General features: G+C 35.4%; 1 protein-coding gene across 1 annotated transcript; it reads left to right on the top strand.

Annotated features, from left to right (window-relative positions):
- Positions 1-7796: 7796 nt before the first annotated feature.
- Positions 7797-10855, top strand: LOC145591711 (uncharacterized). Its single transcript, XM_081648217.1, has 3 exons — positions 7797-7895; positions 10221-10565; positions 10647-10855. Exons 1-3 carry the CDS (start codon positions 7797-7799, stop codon positions 10767-10769), a joined length of 567 nt encoding a protein of 188 aa, XP_081504343.1. The 3' UTR covers positions 10770-10855.
- The last annotated feature ends 7881 nt before the right edge of the window (positions 10856-18736 follow it).

Here is an 18736-nt window from a genome sequence, read left to right as displayed (position 1 = left end):
CAAACCACCACCGCCGCACAAGCCACCGAACAAACCCACAAAAACGCACATATTTGGAAAAATAATGGGAATGGAGTTGAAGGAAGAGAGAGAAATATAATGGAGATGAGGAAAAAGATGAAGAAATTTGATGATAAAGGAAGAGAGAGAAAAAATAATGGTGACGTGGAAATAATGAAGATGAAGAATGATGAAGGTTGCTGGAATTGATTTTGGTGGAAATACTTAAGTTAATCAATATTAAGGTTTAAGTTCATTAGATAAAATCAATTTTTTAATTAGGGTATTTAAACAAAAATAAGAATATTTTGATCAATTTACCCCCAAAAACTTACTAAATAAGGAAAAAAATGTTAAAGTTAATACTTCAAAGTTAGTTATTAGATATTTAATTTTTTAGTATTGTTATTTACTTAGTCAAACTAGTAAGTTAGTAGTGGTAGTAGTGGCCTAGAATATTGGCACTATCAACAACAATCCCACGTAAAAAGAATTTGCATGTCAATTAGTTGCTTTTTATTTAGTTTGTCACTTCCCTTTGTAGCCTATAAAAAGGCATGACTCAATTAGAATTTGTTGAATGAGAAAAGCAGTAGCATTTATCAACGTTGTCTTCTATTTTACTTTCTTATTTCCAACAAAAAAATGTTACAACTAATGTGAAACATTCATTTTAGGAAATTATTGCAAATAACAAGAATCGGAGGTAGTATTAATAATTCATAGGAGGAGAAAACGTCTGAATTGTTGATCAAGGAAACAAAAACAAAGAAGGCGTGAAACTTTTGCAAAAAGAGGCTTGGTTAATTTGGGGCCTATGAATTTTGTTTACAAAAAAATTGGATGCCTCAATTTTCTAGCCTTGGTGTTGGTTAATTATTTAGAAGAAGTATAGATTACATAAACACAATTCGCAGTTTTAATATTCCATAAAAACCAAAGATATTACATTAGCAATTCCATAACCAAAGTTGTCTGAAACGTACAATCGAAAGAAGAAAAACAGATAAATACCAAATTAAAACAATAGGATTTAGAACACAAGCAATACGTAATATAGAACTATTAATGACTTATACTAGGATAAAACTTTACCGCACTTCTTGGCGGCGTAGAACTGAGCAAGTGCTATTTTAATCTTACGCGATTTATTGGTTTTAACCACAATGTATTTAGCTAGGAAACATATTTGCCTTAAAGACAGTGGAGAATTATCTTGCCCCTTAATTTTGTCAACAAGAGAATCAACATCAACGTTATTTAGAACTGCATCAATTAATTTTGGGATTCTCTCCTTGATGAATGCCTCTCCTTCTTCACCCAAATTCTCAAATAGTAGAGCTTCGCTACTCAGTACTGAAAAGCTCAGCAAAGCAACGATTACAAGCATAACAAAATGGTTGTTCTTACTTAACTTCATTTTTCGAAAACTTAAGGAGAGAGAGAATTGGAAAAAAAAAAAAAAAAAAAAAAAACTTGTAGATGAATTACAAGTAGTGAGTAGTTTTATGATCAGTGTGAGATGTGAATAATTTAGCTAGACGTCTAGACTATTTATAGACGAAATAAGTAGAAAAGGAAACCGCGTTCAATAATGCGTGTATAAAGAAATGGTGATATGAATTATGAAGTGCTCCGTATAATCTTACAACAGTAAAAGGCAGGAGGGACAAGTGGATAACGACAATTACATGAATTAGTTTTAAGGATGGGTATGGCTGTAACTAGAGGTGTCAATTCGGATAATCGAATAGAGTTTGGGTCGGATCTATTCAGGTCGGGTCTAATCGGATTAGATATGTTTGGGTCAAATTATTCTTTTCACTCGGATCGGATCAAATTCAGGTCATGGTTTGTCGAGTCCGGGTCGGATATGGGTCGGGTCAAGTCCAGATCAGTTCATGTTTGATTCAAATAAATTCGGATCGGGTTCAAAACGAGTTTAACCAAGTTAATTTCGGGTCGGATGAATATGGGTCGGGTTGATTTCAGTTCGAATGATTTTGATTCGGTTAAGTTCGGTTTGATTAAGATAAGGTTGATCCTATGATTCATTAATTGGTCAATTTCGATTCAATTCCTTTCTGTGTTTGGCTGAATTTTAATCGAGTTTACCCAATACATATCCAAATAAGGTTATTTTTAAACTAGAATTATTATTGAGTTTTTACCTTATTCTTGGGTCAATATCAAGTTATTCATGTATCATTTTTTTATCGAGTTGAAAGCAGAGGTTTTAATGTTCAAGTTTTACAAATTATTTGTATTGAGTTTTTACCTTATTCTTGGGTCAATATCAAGTTATTCATGTATCATTTTTTTATCGAGTTGAAAGTAGAGGTTTTAATGTTCAAGTATTACAAATTATTTGTAGCAAATTTTAAATGAGACGAATATAAAGTTTAGAAAGTAATTTTATATAATTGGTATGTACATAAAGAAAATAGTTAACTTATTAATAGTTAGTGAATATTGTAGTATAAGAACTTGAATAAAAAGGTCAATAATTAATTATGTCCGGGTTAAATTCGGATCGGTAAAAGTCAAATCGAGTTAAAATCGGGTCGAGTTAATATCAGTTCGAGTAGATTAGATTGATTATTTGTCGGGTCAATTTCGAATCGGGTTAAGCTCGGGTCGGGTCAAATCATTTCAGTTTGAGTTCAGGTCGGATCAAATCAATTTCGAGTTGAGTTCAGGTCGGATCAAGTCGGTGCCGGGTTAAGTTCAGATCGGGTCAAGTTCGGATTCGGGTTGAGTTCAGTTTGGTTACAGATCAGGCTTGGGTCTTGAATTTCTTGGATTAAATCGGATTGATTATAGTTCGAAATAGATAATTTTTTTCGGGTCGGTTCGGTTTTGCACCTCTAGCTGCAACTCGCAAGAGTCCACTTTACAAGTAGATATAAATTCCATCCCAAAATTTATACTTCCTCTAATCCGTTTCTTAATACTTACAACACTTACCTATAATGAAAATGTTATCGGGGCGGGGCGAATTTTGGCTTTCCCATCCCCATCCCCGCCTAATATTCTCATCCCCATCCCCGCGGCGGGTCCAAAACTATTAAAATAAAATGTATTACTTGTGTGGTTGCAAATTGCAAGAATTGTTTCTAGGGTAGATTTTTTTTTTTTTTTTTTTTTTTTTTTTTTTTTTGGTGTTCCACCCAGTTCACCCTTTGGACTAATTCAATTCGGAGAACAATTCTGGGTGGTTAGTTTTCAGTCCCCTTCCAATTGTTGTTTGGTTGAAGGTACATGCTTAGCCGTCGGGTCCTCTATGTCATCTTCCATTGGTTTTCCAAATTAAAACAAAAGAAATAAAAATCTGCTAGTATCATGCCAAAATGCTACGTATTACATACACTTACATAGTTGTAACAAGTGTCAAGTGGGGCAATAAGAGTTTATAACTAGCCAAAATAAATTAATTTACGTATTTTATTCTTACAATCCTTCAATTATTGGCGAATGTGATAGGGTTGTGTTGCCTAGTCTCCACGAACACTCTTTATTTCATTACTCAATCCATAGGTGCTAAAAGAAAGAATGTTTGTCAAACTAATACAACTCATAAGAGCATCAACACTCGTGGTATAATTTTATATCACGGTGTAAAAACTCATCAAAAACTTGCAATTTTTCACTACATTGGTGGTATAAAAGTATACCATCTCATGGTAGACATTTGCTTCGATCCCCGTGAAACATGAGCCAACCAGGTCACGTCATGTGGCCTGGTTATCATGTTTTTTTTTTTTATTGCATTTTAAGAAAAAATTATAAAATTAAAAATTATGAAAAAATTACCATTGTTCATAATTTTTCAAGATCTACACATAGACACCCATATTGATATAGTTTTATATATTTTTCGAATTCGCTTTTACTACGTAAATTGCTTATTTTATTTAATTAACTTTACAAACATTAATTAATTATGTCCAATAATAAAAATAAATATAATTAAATTAAGTGTATTATTTATAAAAATAGGAGAGAGAAAGTGTGGTGGTAAACTTTTTCAGAGCTTTTTTGGTGCAACAGGCCACACGGTGTAGCCTGCTGCCAAGTCATTAAAAATAACATATTCTGACGTGCGTAAAACGGGGTTACTGTTCATGTACATACGGGGTTACTAGTTTTGTCAGGGTTACTTGTATTTTCCAGGAGTTACTTGTATTTTTTTTTTCCAGAGTTACTTGTAATTTTTTTAGGGGTTACTTGTTTTTTTTTTGTTTTTTTTTCAGGAGTTACTTTTTTTTTTTTTTTCAAGGTCGGGGTTAATTGTATTTTTTTAGGGTTAATTGTATGGATTAGTTATTCAAGGGTTACTTGCATTTTCAGGGGTTACTTGTATTTTTTTTTTAGGAGTTACTTATATTTTTTTTTCAAGGGTACATTTTTTTTAAGGGTTACTTGTATGGGTTAATTCAAAGGTTACTTGTATGATTTACTTATTCAAGGGTTACTTTTATGAGTTACTTCAAAGGTTACTTGTATGAATTACTTATTCAATGGTTACTTGTTACTTATTCCAGAGTTGCTTGTAGGCCCTGTTTTGGGTGTTTTTGTCCCTTGGGAGAGTTACAACTCGAAGACTGGTCCTGCTGACTCTGTACCTGCAAAAACAACGGAGACACCGGTTGGGTGGTGCTCCGCCTCCAACGCTCAAGTTAGTAACTTGAAGGAGAATAAAAAGTGCGGAAATTTAGGTGGGGATCTGCTTGGATTCCAAGCTCAGGTGTTCTCTGATGAGAGAGAGTAGGATGTAATAAATGATAGTAAATTTCTAAATGTCCCCCATTTTGGGGGAATATCTCCCTATTTATAGGGTCCTTGGGAAAAGTGCCCCTTCCTAGGTTATTTTACCCTAGGACTGATGGGCTGCGCCGCCAAATAGCGGATTTTTGGGGAATTGGGCCCTTGAAGGCCGCAACTCTAAGGGAGTATCTGGAGAGGCCACGTGTCAGCTGGGGATTGGTCAAGGGTGACCTGCCAGCCTCTGACACGTGGCACCTCCTCATTGGTCCACTTGTCAAGGGTAAAAATACCCCAAACAGGCCCCATACCAAACCAGTAACACCCTACAAGTAACCCCCGACAAAACCAGTAACACCCTACAAGTAACCCCCGACCAAAACCAGTAACCCCTGACCAAAACTAGTAACACCCTACAAGTAACCCCTGACCAAAACCAGTAACACCCTACAAGTAACCCCTGACCAAACCCGTAACACCCTACAACTAACCTAACCCGTGACCAAAACCAGTAACACCCTACAAGTAACCCCTGACCAAACCAGTAACACCCTACATGTAACCCCTGACCAAACTAGTAACGTAACACCTTACAAGTAACCCCTGACCAAACTAGCAACACCCTACAATTTTTGACGTAGAATGTTCGATATGAGATTCCACGAAGAAAAGGAGCTCAAATCTTTTTGGTTCTCATCGATTTCACTACTTCAAATGTTGTTCATGATCTTAAGGATAATTAATCATAATTTTTCACAACAATTTGACACCAAATTTCTACAATTTCGGGCTTTAATTATAGCAATTTGGCAAAGAGGAGAGAGAAAATGGATAGAGTAGCGATATGGTTGTTGGTGATATGATGTGGTTTGGCTTGAAGAAGAAGCTAAGAAAAGAGGAGAGAGAAAATGGGTGGAGTAGAGATATGGTTGTTGGTGATATGTGAGTTGGCTTGGAGAAGAAGCTAAGAAAAAAAGGAGGGAGAAGAGTTGTGGTATTTAAAAAAAAAAAAAATTGTGGCTGGCCACACCGTGTGGCCAGCCACATACAAAAATTTGTGAAACTTTTTTTATACCATGGGTGGGATGATTTTTGGAGAAAGTATATTATATTGTGATATAGATGATGTGGAGGAGTGAGAAAGTGGTAGAGAGAGAGGGATGGTATAAATTTTTATACCATGAGTTAGTAATTATATTTATTTTACAAGGACAGAGTTAGTAATTATATTTATTTTACCATAAAAAAAAATAAAATAAAAATTACTTGTAGAAGGGAAGGGAGAAACATGTTTCAAACTAAATTTTCGTAGTAATTTACCAATTTCGGGAAAAATCATATCACCTAGCTAGCTCAATTTGCTAGTCTTCCAAAGTCCAACAGGGTAAAGTAAAAAATTATGAAAAGAGCAAAACACCAAATAAATTGCACATATCACACCATGCATAAGACCAAAGACTCTACTTTTGTTGCACCAAAAAATAAAATAAAATAAGCCCTACTTAATTACCTCCCACTGATTTAAAAAGTCAAGTCACAAATAGGTGACTAATATGCATGAGAAGCCAACTGGATTGCATTAGTGTGAACGTCGTACATATGTAAGCAATGTGACATCATGTCACGCATATGGCATATCGTCATCTTCATAATTATTACGGAGTAGTATACGAACCAATGCAAACTAAAAAACAAAATGTCACGTATTGAATAATATTCCTCCGTTTTTAAATATTTGCTCCATTTCTCCATGCACGGAAGTTTAGGAAAAATTGCATAACGTAATAAAATATGAAAGTAGTGGGGTAGTTAAGAAAATAAAAAAATTGTAAAAAGCAAAAGTAGTGGAAGAATAAAAGGAGAGAGAGTATTATGTTGGATCCACTAAGTGTGAAAAATAAATTAAATATTGTAAAAGCTTTTTAAAAAAGGAAATTGAGCAAGTATTTAAAAATAATTAGAAAAAAAAAAAAGTGGAGCAAGTATTTGAAAACAGAAGGAGTAGTTTCAAAGTAGATAACTCTACAGCTTTTGCATTGAAGCCATGCATGGCAGTTTTGTAGAGGAGTTGAATTTTCAAACTCTTAACAAGACCTTGCCAAGCCAAGACAAGTTACATGTTGTGTACTATTAAATATTTATCATTAAAATACAAATTGCTTATTGGCCTTGTTTGGCAAATGGCTATTGGCGGTTGGCTATTGGCTGGTTCACTTGGCTTGTTTAACCAGCTATAATGACTTTTGAAATTGGCTGTTTAAGCTGGCTGGTTATAAAAGTGTTTGGTAAATTAATTGTTGGTTGTTGGTGTTTATTAGATAATTTGTGGGCCTACAAGCCAAAAGCCAACAAAAAAGCTACTCAAAGCAGCTTTTTTATTTTGGCTTAAAAGCCAGCTTTTTCGCTGACTAAAAAACCAATTACCAAACACATTTTTTGGCTGTTTGACCACCTAAAAAAGCCAAAAGACAAAAGCCAAAAGCTAACCAAAAAGCCATTAAAAAGCCAATTACCAAAAATGATTGTTGTGTACTATTGATCACTAAATTGAAAAACACGCAAGTTCATGATCCAAGCTCAAATTTATTTCTTTATTTAGTTTTAAAATTGTAACAGTTTGTCTTATACTTCATATTTTAGAGCAGCTTTAATGGTAAGCTAATTGTTAAATTAGCTTGTCATGTCACAAATGATTTCAAACTAACTCTTTTTGTAGCTATTTTGTGTCTTAGTGGTTAGCTACTAGCTTGCTGATTAAAAAAGGGGGTTGTTATTTGTCGCTCCCATTTTACCGGGTAACACTCCCCTTTTTTCTTGAAATTCCAATTTTACCCCTAATATATAAATACGGTTTTTCCTTCCCGACCAACATTTCTCACTTCTTTACTTCTCTCTCTAACTCTCTTACTCTCAAACTCTCAAACTCTCTTACTCTCTAACTCTCTAAAACAATTTTTTTTTTAAAAAAAAAAAATTCCAAAATTGTTCTTCAATTTTTAAAAAAACAACAATCATCATAAACACAAAAGAAAATGGGTGATTCGAGGCGGATTAGGCTGAGATTCGGAGGGAGGACCTTCGGCGGCGCTGGTGGCAGGGGCGTAGGCGGCGGCGGCGATGGTGGAGACGAGGTATTTGTTTTTTTTTTATTTTCGGATCCAGGAACTTCCGCCCAAAAATTCCGGAAGTTCCATGGAGGATCCGGAAATTCCAGGCGGATCCTCCATGGAACTTCCGGAATTTTTGGGCGGAAGTTCCATTTTTTTTTTTTTTTTTTTTTTGGCCCGTTAATAAAATTGTTAATTTTTTTTTTCGGATTTTGGTTTTTTTTTTTGTTTTTTTGAAGTGTTATGGTGATTATTGTTGATATTATTATTATTGTTGTTGTTATTATTGTGCTTATTATATTTTAAAAAATATGATAATTTTTATTATTTTGTTGATATTAGGTTTTTATTATTAATGTTAAGGTTATTGTTGTTGTTGTTGTTGTTGTTAATTTGTTTTTTTTTTTTTTTTGGATTTTGTTATTTTGAAGTGTTATGGTTAGTATTATTATTATTGTTGTTATTATTATTGTTGATATTATTATTATTATTATTATTATTATTATTATTATTATTATTATTATTATTATTATTATTATTGTTATTATTGTTATTATTATTATTATCATTATTATTATTATTATAATTATTATTAGTGTTATTATTTTTAAAAATATGATTAGTATTATTATTAAACTAATTTGATATTAGGGTTTTCATGGTTATTGTTGTTGATTAATTTTTTTTTTTTTTTGTTGTTGTTGTTGTTATAATAATATTATTATTAGTGTTATTAGTAGTACTATTATTAATATTTTTAATTATGATTAGTATTATAGTTGTTGACATTAGTGTTATTATTATTGTTATTATGGTTATTGTTGTTGTTAATTTGTATTTGTTGTTGTTGTTAGTTATTGTTGTTGTTAAGGTTATATTTGTTGTTGTTAATTTGTATTTGTTGTTGTTTTTGTTGTTGTTATTATTGTTGTTGTTATTATTATTGTGGTTATTATGGTTATTGTTATTACTAAAATCGGATTATTTTTTAATTTTATGTAGATCGAGGGTTCTGGTGCTCGACATGCAATATCACGACGTCTGAATGCGTCTGTTAGGAGACAGACATCTCGATCTTCACCGGTTCAGCCCGAGCAGCAGCAATACGGGTCTACTAGTGGTTGGTCGAGAGACCAACAGTTTGGTAGTAGTCGGCCCTTGTACTCTGCAAGTGGAGCACCCATATCTGACGAGGAAGACGAATGTTCGGGTAGTCATGCTGGTGACCGGGATGAAGAACAGGACCCTCAGGATTTCCATATGGTATATAGGGGTCAGTTTGGGAGATTTGTTGGTAGTGGGTCGAGTCAGCCTACTTCTAGCTCTGCAGAGGCATGGTTAGTGCAGGAACCGATGCCGGGTGGGCCTGAGGATGGGTCAGTTATCCCTAGTTTTGGCGGTCACGTGGCACGGTATATCTGGATGGAGCAGGAGCGTAGTGTTTTGCGCTGTTTGAGTAGGACAAAGTTATGTTCTGACTTGTGTACTTGGCGAGGCCGTCAATCTGTCGAGGCCATTGCGGAGATTGATGCTAGTTGGTTGTCTCACTTGCCCGGCCTGATGTTTAAGAGACTTGATTGGCCGTTGATTTCTGCTTTTGTTGAGAGGTGGCAGCCAGATACGAACACCTTTCACATGCCATTTGGGGAGATTACAATCTTGCTGCACGACGTGTACAACATACTTGGGTTACGGGTTGCAGGCAATATGGTGTCCACTACTCCTAGCACGGACTTGTTACGGGACGAGTGCTCGGTCACCATGGATATGACTCCAGATGATCTGTCTGAGGTTTGCGGCACAAAGACCATTTGGCAGGGTAGTGGGGTGTTGACTGATAAGATTTTTGAGTCGACATTGGCGGTCGACCGGGATTTTAGTGAGCAGCTTGATGCATACTTGTGGTTAGTGCTTGGAGGTACACTGTTTGTAGACAAGAGTGGTAACCGTACGCATCCTTCCTTCCTCCACGAGCTATGTCACACGGATGTCCCTATTAACGAGTATGCTTGGGGAACAGCTGCACTGGCCTACTTGTATCGGCAACTGGGCACGGCATCACGGAAAGGTGCTGATTCGATTGCTGGTTGTCTCACGCTTCTGCAAGCGTGGATTTACGAGTACTTTCCGTGCTTTCGGCCACAGTAGGGTACCTTGACCCGGGACCTTCAAATGCCTCGTGCGTCTGCTTGGGATGTAGGAGCGGGATGTCCTAGCAAGAACCTGGAGCGCCTGTTAGCTTTTCGTACTAGGATTGATGCGCTTACCGACCGTGAGGTGAACTGGCTACCGTACGGAGCTGATCCTGCATTACGAGTGCCCCCCACTTTATTCATTGGCTGCATCCAGTACTGTAACATCATTGAGCCGTACATGCCTGATAGAGTGGTCCGCCAGCTTGGTTTCGTGCAAGGCATTCCCCGCGAGATCATCAGGCCAGAGAAGGCCAAGAGGCCGACTAACTTGAAGATGTATCGGGTAGACTTCCCGACTGAGATGACAGCTGTGATGTGGAACAGGTTTGTCCCTGGGGTATCTCAGAGTGTTGTTTTAGGTGCCCTACCCAGGCTTAGTGCTGCAGCTCCTTCGGTTGCGCCCGGTTACATGCAGTGGCTGTACAGGTTTTCTCACCCGCGGGTATCTCCAGGTCCAGGAGTTACAAGCAACCTGCCTGAGCGGACTAACACTGATTACGTAAGTATTAATGCTTAATATTATATTAACAATGACTTCTATTAATTTTTGTGTTATAATATGTTATTGTTTTATTTGCAGTGGATGGGTCGGTCCATGGAGATTCACCAAAGAGCACTAGCTGAGTATCCTGAAATGTCGAGTGAGACTCGAACAATGACTGAGCAACTTGTATTTGATTGGAAGTCAAAAATGGGACTTTAGATTATTTTGATTAGATGTTCTGTTAGTGATGGTTTTAATTATGTTATGAACTTATTTGTATTTTATTTTTAAAAATGTAATGTATAAACTGGACACTTATTTTATTTTATATTTGATGTTTTGTTGCATATCATGTTAGATTAAAAGCAAATACATATAAAATTAATTTCATAAATCTAATTTTCTTACAAATGTTCAAAGTTAGTGAATATACATTACAAACTACCTAACTAATGCATCCCACATGTCCCTTCTCAATTGATATGCTAGATCCCATCCGTTGACACTATCCTCGTGGTGTTCCGTCCACCAACCGGCGATCGGCGGGAGTGGTGAATCAGGTACAAGGTCAAGACGGATAAAATGTGATCCACCAACTGTAGCAATCACAAACTCTCGAGTCGGTGACCGAACCCCGTTGCGTGCCCTAAGCGGTAAGACTGTGATGCATGGGTAGTAGCAAGTTGGTACTAGGCCTACTCCGAGACAAATCACCCTTGCGTTGAACCACGTAGCAATAGGAAATAAATCTTGAATTGTAACCATCCAATGCCGCTCCCCGACAGCCCCACCATCCCATCAAATACGCTCCACGTTCATCCAAAGTCGCCCAAGCCCGTAAATCCGTTCGTACAAATCAGGATGACCAGCGACCTCGTTCGCTATTGTTTCCCGAGCGTCATACCACTTATTTTGATCGCCAAAGAAGAAGTCGGCGACACAACGAAAGCCACAGTTCCCATCACTAATGACATCCTTTCAAGACGAAATGTACGGCAACATTGGGGCTGGAAGCAAGTTCAAATACCTGCATTGACTAATGTCACTTGGATCTACAACACAAAATTAAAAGATAAATTATTAGTAAAGCTACAAGTATTAATTTTACATATTTTTATATTAAATATAGAATTTTAGTATTACCTGGTTCTTGGTCACCACCACGTTGAGTGTGTTGACGGTTCACATGCTCGAAATAGCTACGATCACGCCTGGTGTTATTTTTTTCGGTCGACCACGAGTGTTAAGGTTGATATGTGGTTCTTCAAGGTGTGAATGATCTGGATGTAGCTCCTCTTCAATGATTCGCGTTACATTTCGACGTACGGCCGGGTCACTTTCCATGACTTCGTCGATCAGGGACCGAAAATGTGCAGCCTCCTCGGTCGAATCATTTACCACTTCAGGAATGTTAACACCATCACAACCAATAACCAGTGTCTTCCAGAAAGAATGAATTTGGCTGCTATACAATCCCGTCTGTGCAACTATCGATTCATGTATCTGGCAAGCACATGGAAGACCATGGGTCAGACGCATAGCACATCCACACCGTTCATGGACCTGGTAACTCAAATCCCGCATCCTTTTCGTCTCGTTATCCAGAACTTTCAAGCAATGTTGAGACACTTTGCCATTTATACGTGACAGTGGCAACTGTTTGTACATCTGACCAATTTTAGACCTTGATGCCTCCAAGTCATTACGAATTTGTATGATGCGATTACCGATGTGACTATGGACTCGGGCCCATACGGTATCCAAAGCACCTGCCAATGATTCTAATTAGTAAATTCAAATACAATTACAATTAATACAATTACAATTACGTAACAACGAGAACAACTAATAAAATAATACAACTAACCTGTGGATGATTCTAACCAAGTTTTCACTGCTGAATGTTGGCTCTCAACTCTGCAGTTGGTGGTGTTACCAAAATGAAGAACCTGGTTCGTCCAAAATTTCACAAATTTCTCCTTATGACAAAGCCAAGTTCTCTGAACATACTGAATCACTTCCGGATATTTTCCCCACCTCACTTGCATGGCAGTTAGAGCACGATCATACTCCGCCTGTGTTGTTGCATTCACGATTTTGAACCATCTCCCAGCTCTAAAACTGACACCAACCTTCTTGTTTCCAAACATCTTCGTCACCTTAGCCTCCACATCTCTGTTGATGTGCCATAAACAGAGTAAATGTGACGTCCCTGGAAAGACTTCTCTCAAAGCCGCACATAGCCCAAGATCACGGTCTGAAATAAATACAGATGGCTCTTTATCAAACCCAATCAACTCCCTTAATCTCTGCAACACCCACCGATAGCTAGCCGTGCACTCGTCGCGCATGAAAACATATCCAACTAGAAAATTCTGGTTTGTCGGTGTCACGCCTACTATCTCAAAGAAAGGCATGTTATATCGATTGGTCTTGTAAGTAGAATCCATACCTATGACATGTGGGTATGTGCGGAGTATGTTGACCATGATCGGGTGCACCATAAATGCATGTTGCAAAACGTTGTGATCATCATTCGTGAACCAGTAAATGTATTTACTCTCTCTCGCCAGATGAAGAAATTGCTGAACAACTCCTCTTCCTTCGGACATCTCCATCCTGAAGTCATTTCGGCAATTGTAAATGTGTCGGATGTTTGGATGATCATCAGGAAATTGCTCGGCAATAGTGGACATGATGTTACGGGGAGCAACCTTGGACTTTGTCATGTCCCGCACAACCTGTTTTGGTTTTGTGGTTATGTGTCCCGGTGTGATCATTTTACGGTGACCCTCTGGGTACACAATCATTGGGTGGTTATGTGTCCCGGTGTGATCATTTTTCGCAATGATCTTCCAACTTTCGGTGCTGACATCATAATATATCTTGATGTAGAATGGACAACCATTAGCTTTGGTTTTGGTGTCCTTCCGTATCACGTTCTCCAAATCTCTCGGCTTGCTCCTTCGTGACCGATCACATCGCAAATACCGATACGGCCGACCATATCTGGTTTTGTTATAAGACGATTTCACCAATATAAATCCCAATTTTATGGAAACACCTTCAGCCCATGTAACAGCATCGTCAAATGTAGGAAAAAACGTATCGGTGACAAAATTCCCACTATAATTCACACCGTCACCGCCTTCCTCAGATTCCATATCCTATACAAATTAAACAAAACATGCTTTATGTCAAAATAATAATAATAATAACAATAATAATAATAATAATTATAATTAAAATAATAAAAATAATAAAAACAATACTACTACTACTACTACTACTACTAATAATAATAATAATAATAATAATAATAATAATAATAATAATAATAATAATAATAACAATACTAATAACAATACTAATAATAATAACAACAAATACAAAACAATAACAATATTAATGATAATAAAAAATTATAACAACAACTACAAAACAATTTATAAGACCATAACGTTAATTAATAAATAAATAATAATAATAATAACAATAACAATAATAATAATAATAATAATAATATTAATATTAATATTAAAATTATATTTCTACTAATTAATAATAACAATATTAATAATATTAATATTAATATTAAAATTATATTTCTACTAATTAATAATAACAATATCAACAACAACAATAAAAATAACAGCAGCAACAACAATAATAATATCAACTACAACAACAACAATAATATCAACATATTACTAATAATAATAATAATAATAATAATGAAACAAAAAATAAACATATTACTAATAATCATATTAATACAACAAAATTACATTAATTATCAAATACTAAATCACAACAATAATCACAAGACCACGAAAAAAAAATACATAAAAAAAAAACTTAATAAACGTACTTAAAAAAAAAAAAAAAAAATTATAGGGACATCCGCCTAAAATTTCCGGATGTCCCTAGGTACATCCGCTTGAAATTTCCGGATGTTCCTTGGTACATCCGGAAATTTTGGGCGGATGTACCTAGGACATCCGGAAATTTTAGGCGGATGTCCTAATTACCGAAAATAAAAAAAAAAACTTACAGAATGATCCGACACATTCTCCGGCGTACGTATGTTCCACTCGCCGTCCATGACCCAAGACCCGTCGGCAAATTTAACGTTTTTTGAAAATAGAAAATTTAGGTGGTCGTGGGGACTGATTTGGTTGCAAGGTCGTGGGGACCGATTTTGGGAAGCTCGGGACAACAATGTCGTGAAGTAAGGGGACCGTTTCATGCATTGTGTCCAAATGGGGAACAAGGTCCTTTTTATAAGCCAAATTGCATAAAGGGCATAGTGGTCCATTCAAGTCAAAAAGGGAGCGTTACCTGGTAAAATGGGAGCGACAAATAGCAGTTGAGTTAAAGAAACTTAACTTTCTCAATTAGCCTTATAAATTTAATTATTTTTAATATATTAATCTCCAAAAACTTGGAAACTTTTTTCTCAAGCAAATTAGCTTGGGCAATCTAATTTGTTTGGCCAAGCTGATTGTATTTTTTAGCTCAAATGGTCAAGCTAGTAGCTAGAGACTTTTGAAAATTGCAAGCAAATCCCTAACTACAACCATTTGGAGTTGAGATCCTCTAGAGTTTGAAAATTATAGAGTTGTAGAGTTGTGAGAGTGAGAGTTTTTAATTATTTTTATTGAACTTTTATTTTTTTATTTTGAAATGCATGCAAGATGAATATTAGTCATTGATCTTTTGTGGAGGCTCTTGTTAATATTAAACTCTATAGAGTTCAATTATATATGATCCAAACCCAACCATTTGCGTTGCTCTTATATTATACATGAATTATTTTTACTATCTATGTTATTTATTGGATACATCTCAATGTATTTTAACATAAAAAAAAATGGTTATTGTATACAAATGTTTCAATCAATTACTATTACAATTTTATGGAAATGGAAAACGCATAAACAAATGAATTATATAATACTTTAGAATAACTAAATGGTGACTCATGTTGAATAATGTAAAAGTATATATTGAGCCCTAGGGCAGCACATGCCAAGCTAGGCTACGCTATACGACAGAACACGATTGGCAATTGAAATCCTAGGTTTGTGTTTACCCAAACAAGGAGGAGGAGGAGAGTTTGGTCCACAAACAAGGCTTTGGAGCTTTCATGCTAAAACTAATTGACAATAGTAGAAGCTACTCCTCTACTTTATAAAGTGAAACCATCTCTTCTCTTTCTCCAATGTGGGACACTCACAAGTGGGCAACAATGGGTTTCAACCTCCGTTAATGGTTATTTACAACTTTGGGGTATTATGCAGTTAATTATTAACGAAGGTAGTATAATATTGCATATTGAAAAATTGTAACGTAGTTTAACTATAATATTTCTTATCTTTAATTAGTTGCATATTAGATAAAAAAAATTAACTACTGACGAATTAAATGTGACTAAACATGATTATGTTATGTTTGGGTGCCTTGATGCGTTTGCTTCGACCCTCTAGCTTATTTAATAGTGGGCCGGGTCTTATCTTATTGGTCCATTAATCGATCATAATATCAATCACTGACAAGTTGTTATGTTAGACTAAATAGCTAAACTTGTTATCTCCATAATGATCTTTGTTATATTGTAACTGCAATAACGATTGAGGGCACATTCCCTTTAAATCCTTTGGGTGTTGGATCAATTTTTCGTTCGAGGAATGTGGCTAGGGTGATTGACAAACATGACCTTGGATGAACACGGACCCAATTGATCATGTAATGTAGGCTAGGTTTGGAAGGTCCGGAATTGCCCTTATAGACCTATCACCAACCCCGTTCCTAGAAATTTATGGGCCCTAGGCATAATGAAGAAAAGGACCCCTTACGTAAACAAATTTTTTTACACGCAATAGCTTTAAATATAAGACAATAAAAATAACTTAAATTATTTGAATAATAAGTCTCCATACACAATATTGGAGTAATAACTTTGCATAATATTTCGGTAATTGAATAAATATGAAACGATGTAATTGAAAAGATTAATATTTTGAAACAGATACTCATAAAATCAGAAGATTAGAAGAAGAAGAAGAGGTTATATTGCATAACTATCTCCACCTAATTGACATCTAAGTAATTTAATATTAATTGCTAACTAAATGCATTTATTATCTTTTTTTAAAGTAGCTTATTTTTTAACGAGTAAAAACTACAGTTTAGATAGTTTAAATTCTACAGCTATGCAAATTGATTTTTTTTTTAATTTTTGGGCCCCTTTTTGGTGTGGGCCCTAGGCGGTCGCACTCGAGGCCTACCCCTCCGGGCCGGCCCTGCCTATCACCTATGCACATTTAAATCATATGCAGTACGTACTTGGTCTAGTTAGCCAGCTAGGGGCATTGGATCCGATCAATGTCCCTAACCAACAAATTAAATTGTACATTAATTAATTTCCTTCAGCCAAAATGATAATATTAGGTTTACCAGGAACCCATCAAGCTTGTTTACAATAACGATTTAAAATATTAGCAAATAAAAAAGCACCCATTTATCAGCATATGCACTCTTGGAAAGACAAAATTAATTTCACAAAAAAAAAAAAAAAAAAAAAAAAAAAAAACACAAATTACAACTAGTTTTAAATCAAACTAGTAGTTTATCAGAGAAAGTCATAATTAATGACTTTCAAATCACGTAACTGATGAGAAACATACAGAGTACAAAGTAAATCTGAGAGAAAAACAAACAACAACAACAATACAACTTAACAAACATATGAGTTCATCATAATAACAAGCTAGCAACTAGCTTGCTTAGATAATTAAAACATAAAAAACGAATAAATCGTGCAACAACCTAAATAAAACCACTTTCTTAATTAGTCTAGATTCAATTGTCATGCATATTAACGTGACAAATAATTTTGGACAAGTGGTTAGTACATAAGACACATATGAAATTCTTCGATTAAAGTTAACACCTTCTATCGTAAAAATCCGTGTAGGAGTTGTAGTTGGGATTATAATTAGCGTTTGGTCGATGCAACAAATTGTAAATCCGGTCACATACAGTCCTCAAATTTTCTGGATTAGTTAACTCTCTTTGAACATGCGGATCTTTGAAAAGGTGTTCGGCGCCTCTCTTGAATCCCTGCCACACCTGTCCTATATCATCTAAAAAAGTCGAAAAGGGTATCGCACCAACAAACCCGCTCATCATCAACATCCCTAGGATTAGGAAGAATCCCATGCTACCCAAGGTGTTTCTCCTACAACTCTTCATTTTTTGGTGGATTTAAAGTTTGGAGAATAATATGAAAGAAATAGTGGGTTTGCTACGTACTGAATGAGCTTGATAGAAATAGTGGGTTTGCTACGTACTGAAAGAAAGAGGGTTCGTTTTTACCCTAAAAATATAAAAGAAAAAAAAAATGTGGTAAAAAAAGAAAAAGTTGAATGCAAGTTGCAGTGTAGTTTTAAATTGTAACTAGTAGGTGGGGGTATCTAACGAGCAGAGTTGTCGAATCAAGGGATTGCTAATAGTGAGAATTGGATGAGATTGATATATGAAAACTAGGGTTGTATACAGTTTGGTCTAGACCGTAACTAAACAACATTTTAGCAGTTTGGTTTAGTTTACGGTTTGTAAAAATATGGTTTGGTTTCGACTTTTTTTTGTAAATACAGTTTACGATTTGGTTAGGTTTTTAAAAAATTATCGGCAAATACAAGTTTATCTGGCAGATAAATAAATTTTTGTTAATCTGGTGGCATTTATGTAAATATATTGAAAAAACGTGGTCACTTATTCAGTACTTTTGGTGAGATGTTCAATTACTGTTTGCAACTTGCATTTACTATTTGGTGAAAAAGTTCCACATGTACCCCTCAACTAGTACATGAAAAGACGCATGTACCTCTCCACTGGAACTTGAAAAGACGATAATACCAATTTGTTTATTTTGCGAATTGATTGGGCACAACTCAAAAATTATAAACCAAACTAAATCGTAAACCAGTAAAACGTATTTTAATATTTATATAATTTTTAAATAAATAAAAATAATTATTATACAGTTTGGTCTAGACCGTAACTAAACAACATTTTAGCAGTTTGGTTTAGTTTACGGTTTGTAAAAATATGGTTTGGTTTCGACTTTTTTTTGTAAATACAGTTTACGATTTGGTTAGGTTTTTAAAAAATTATCGGCA

Source organism: Chenopodium album, chromosome 18 (assembly GCF_948465745.1).
Source record: "Chenopodium album chromosome 18, dcCheAlbu1.1, whole genome shotgun sequence".
Taxonomy (NCBI): Eukaryota; Viridiplantae; Streptophyta; class Magnoliopsida; order Caryophyllales; family Amaranthaceae; genus Chenopodium; species Chenopodium album.
The sequence above is the reverse complement of the archived record's forward strand: the minus strand, read 5'-3'. Positions and strand labels throughout refer to the sequence as shown.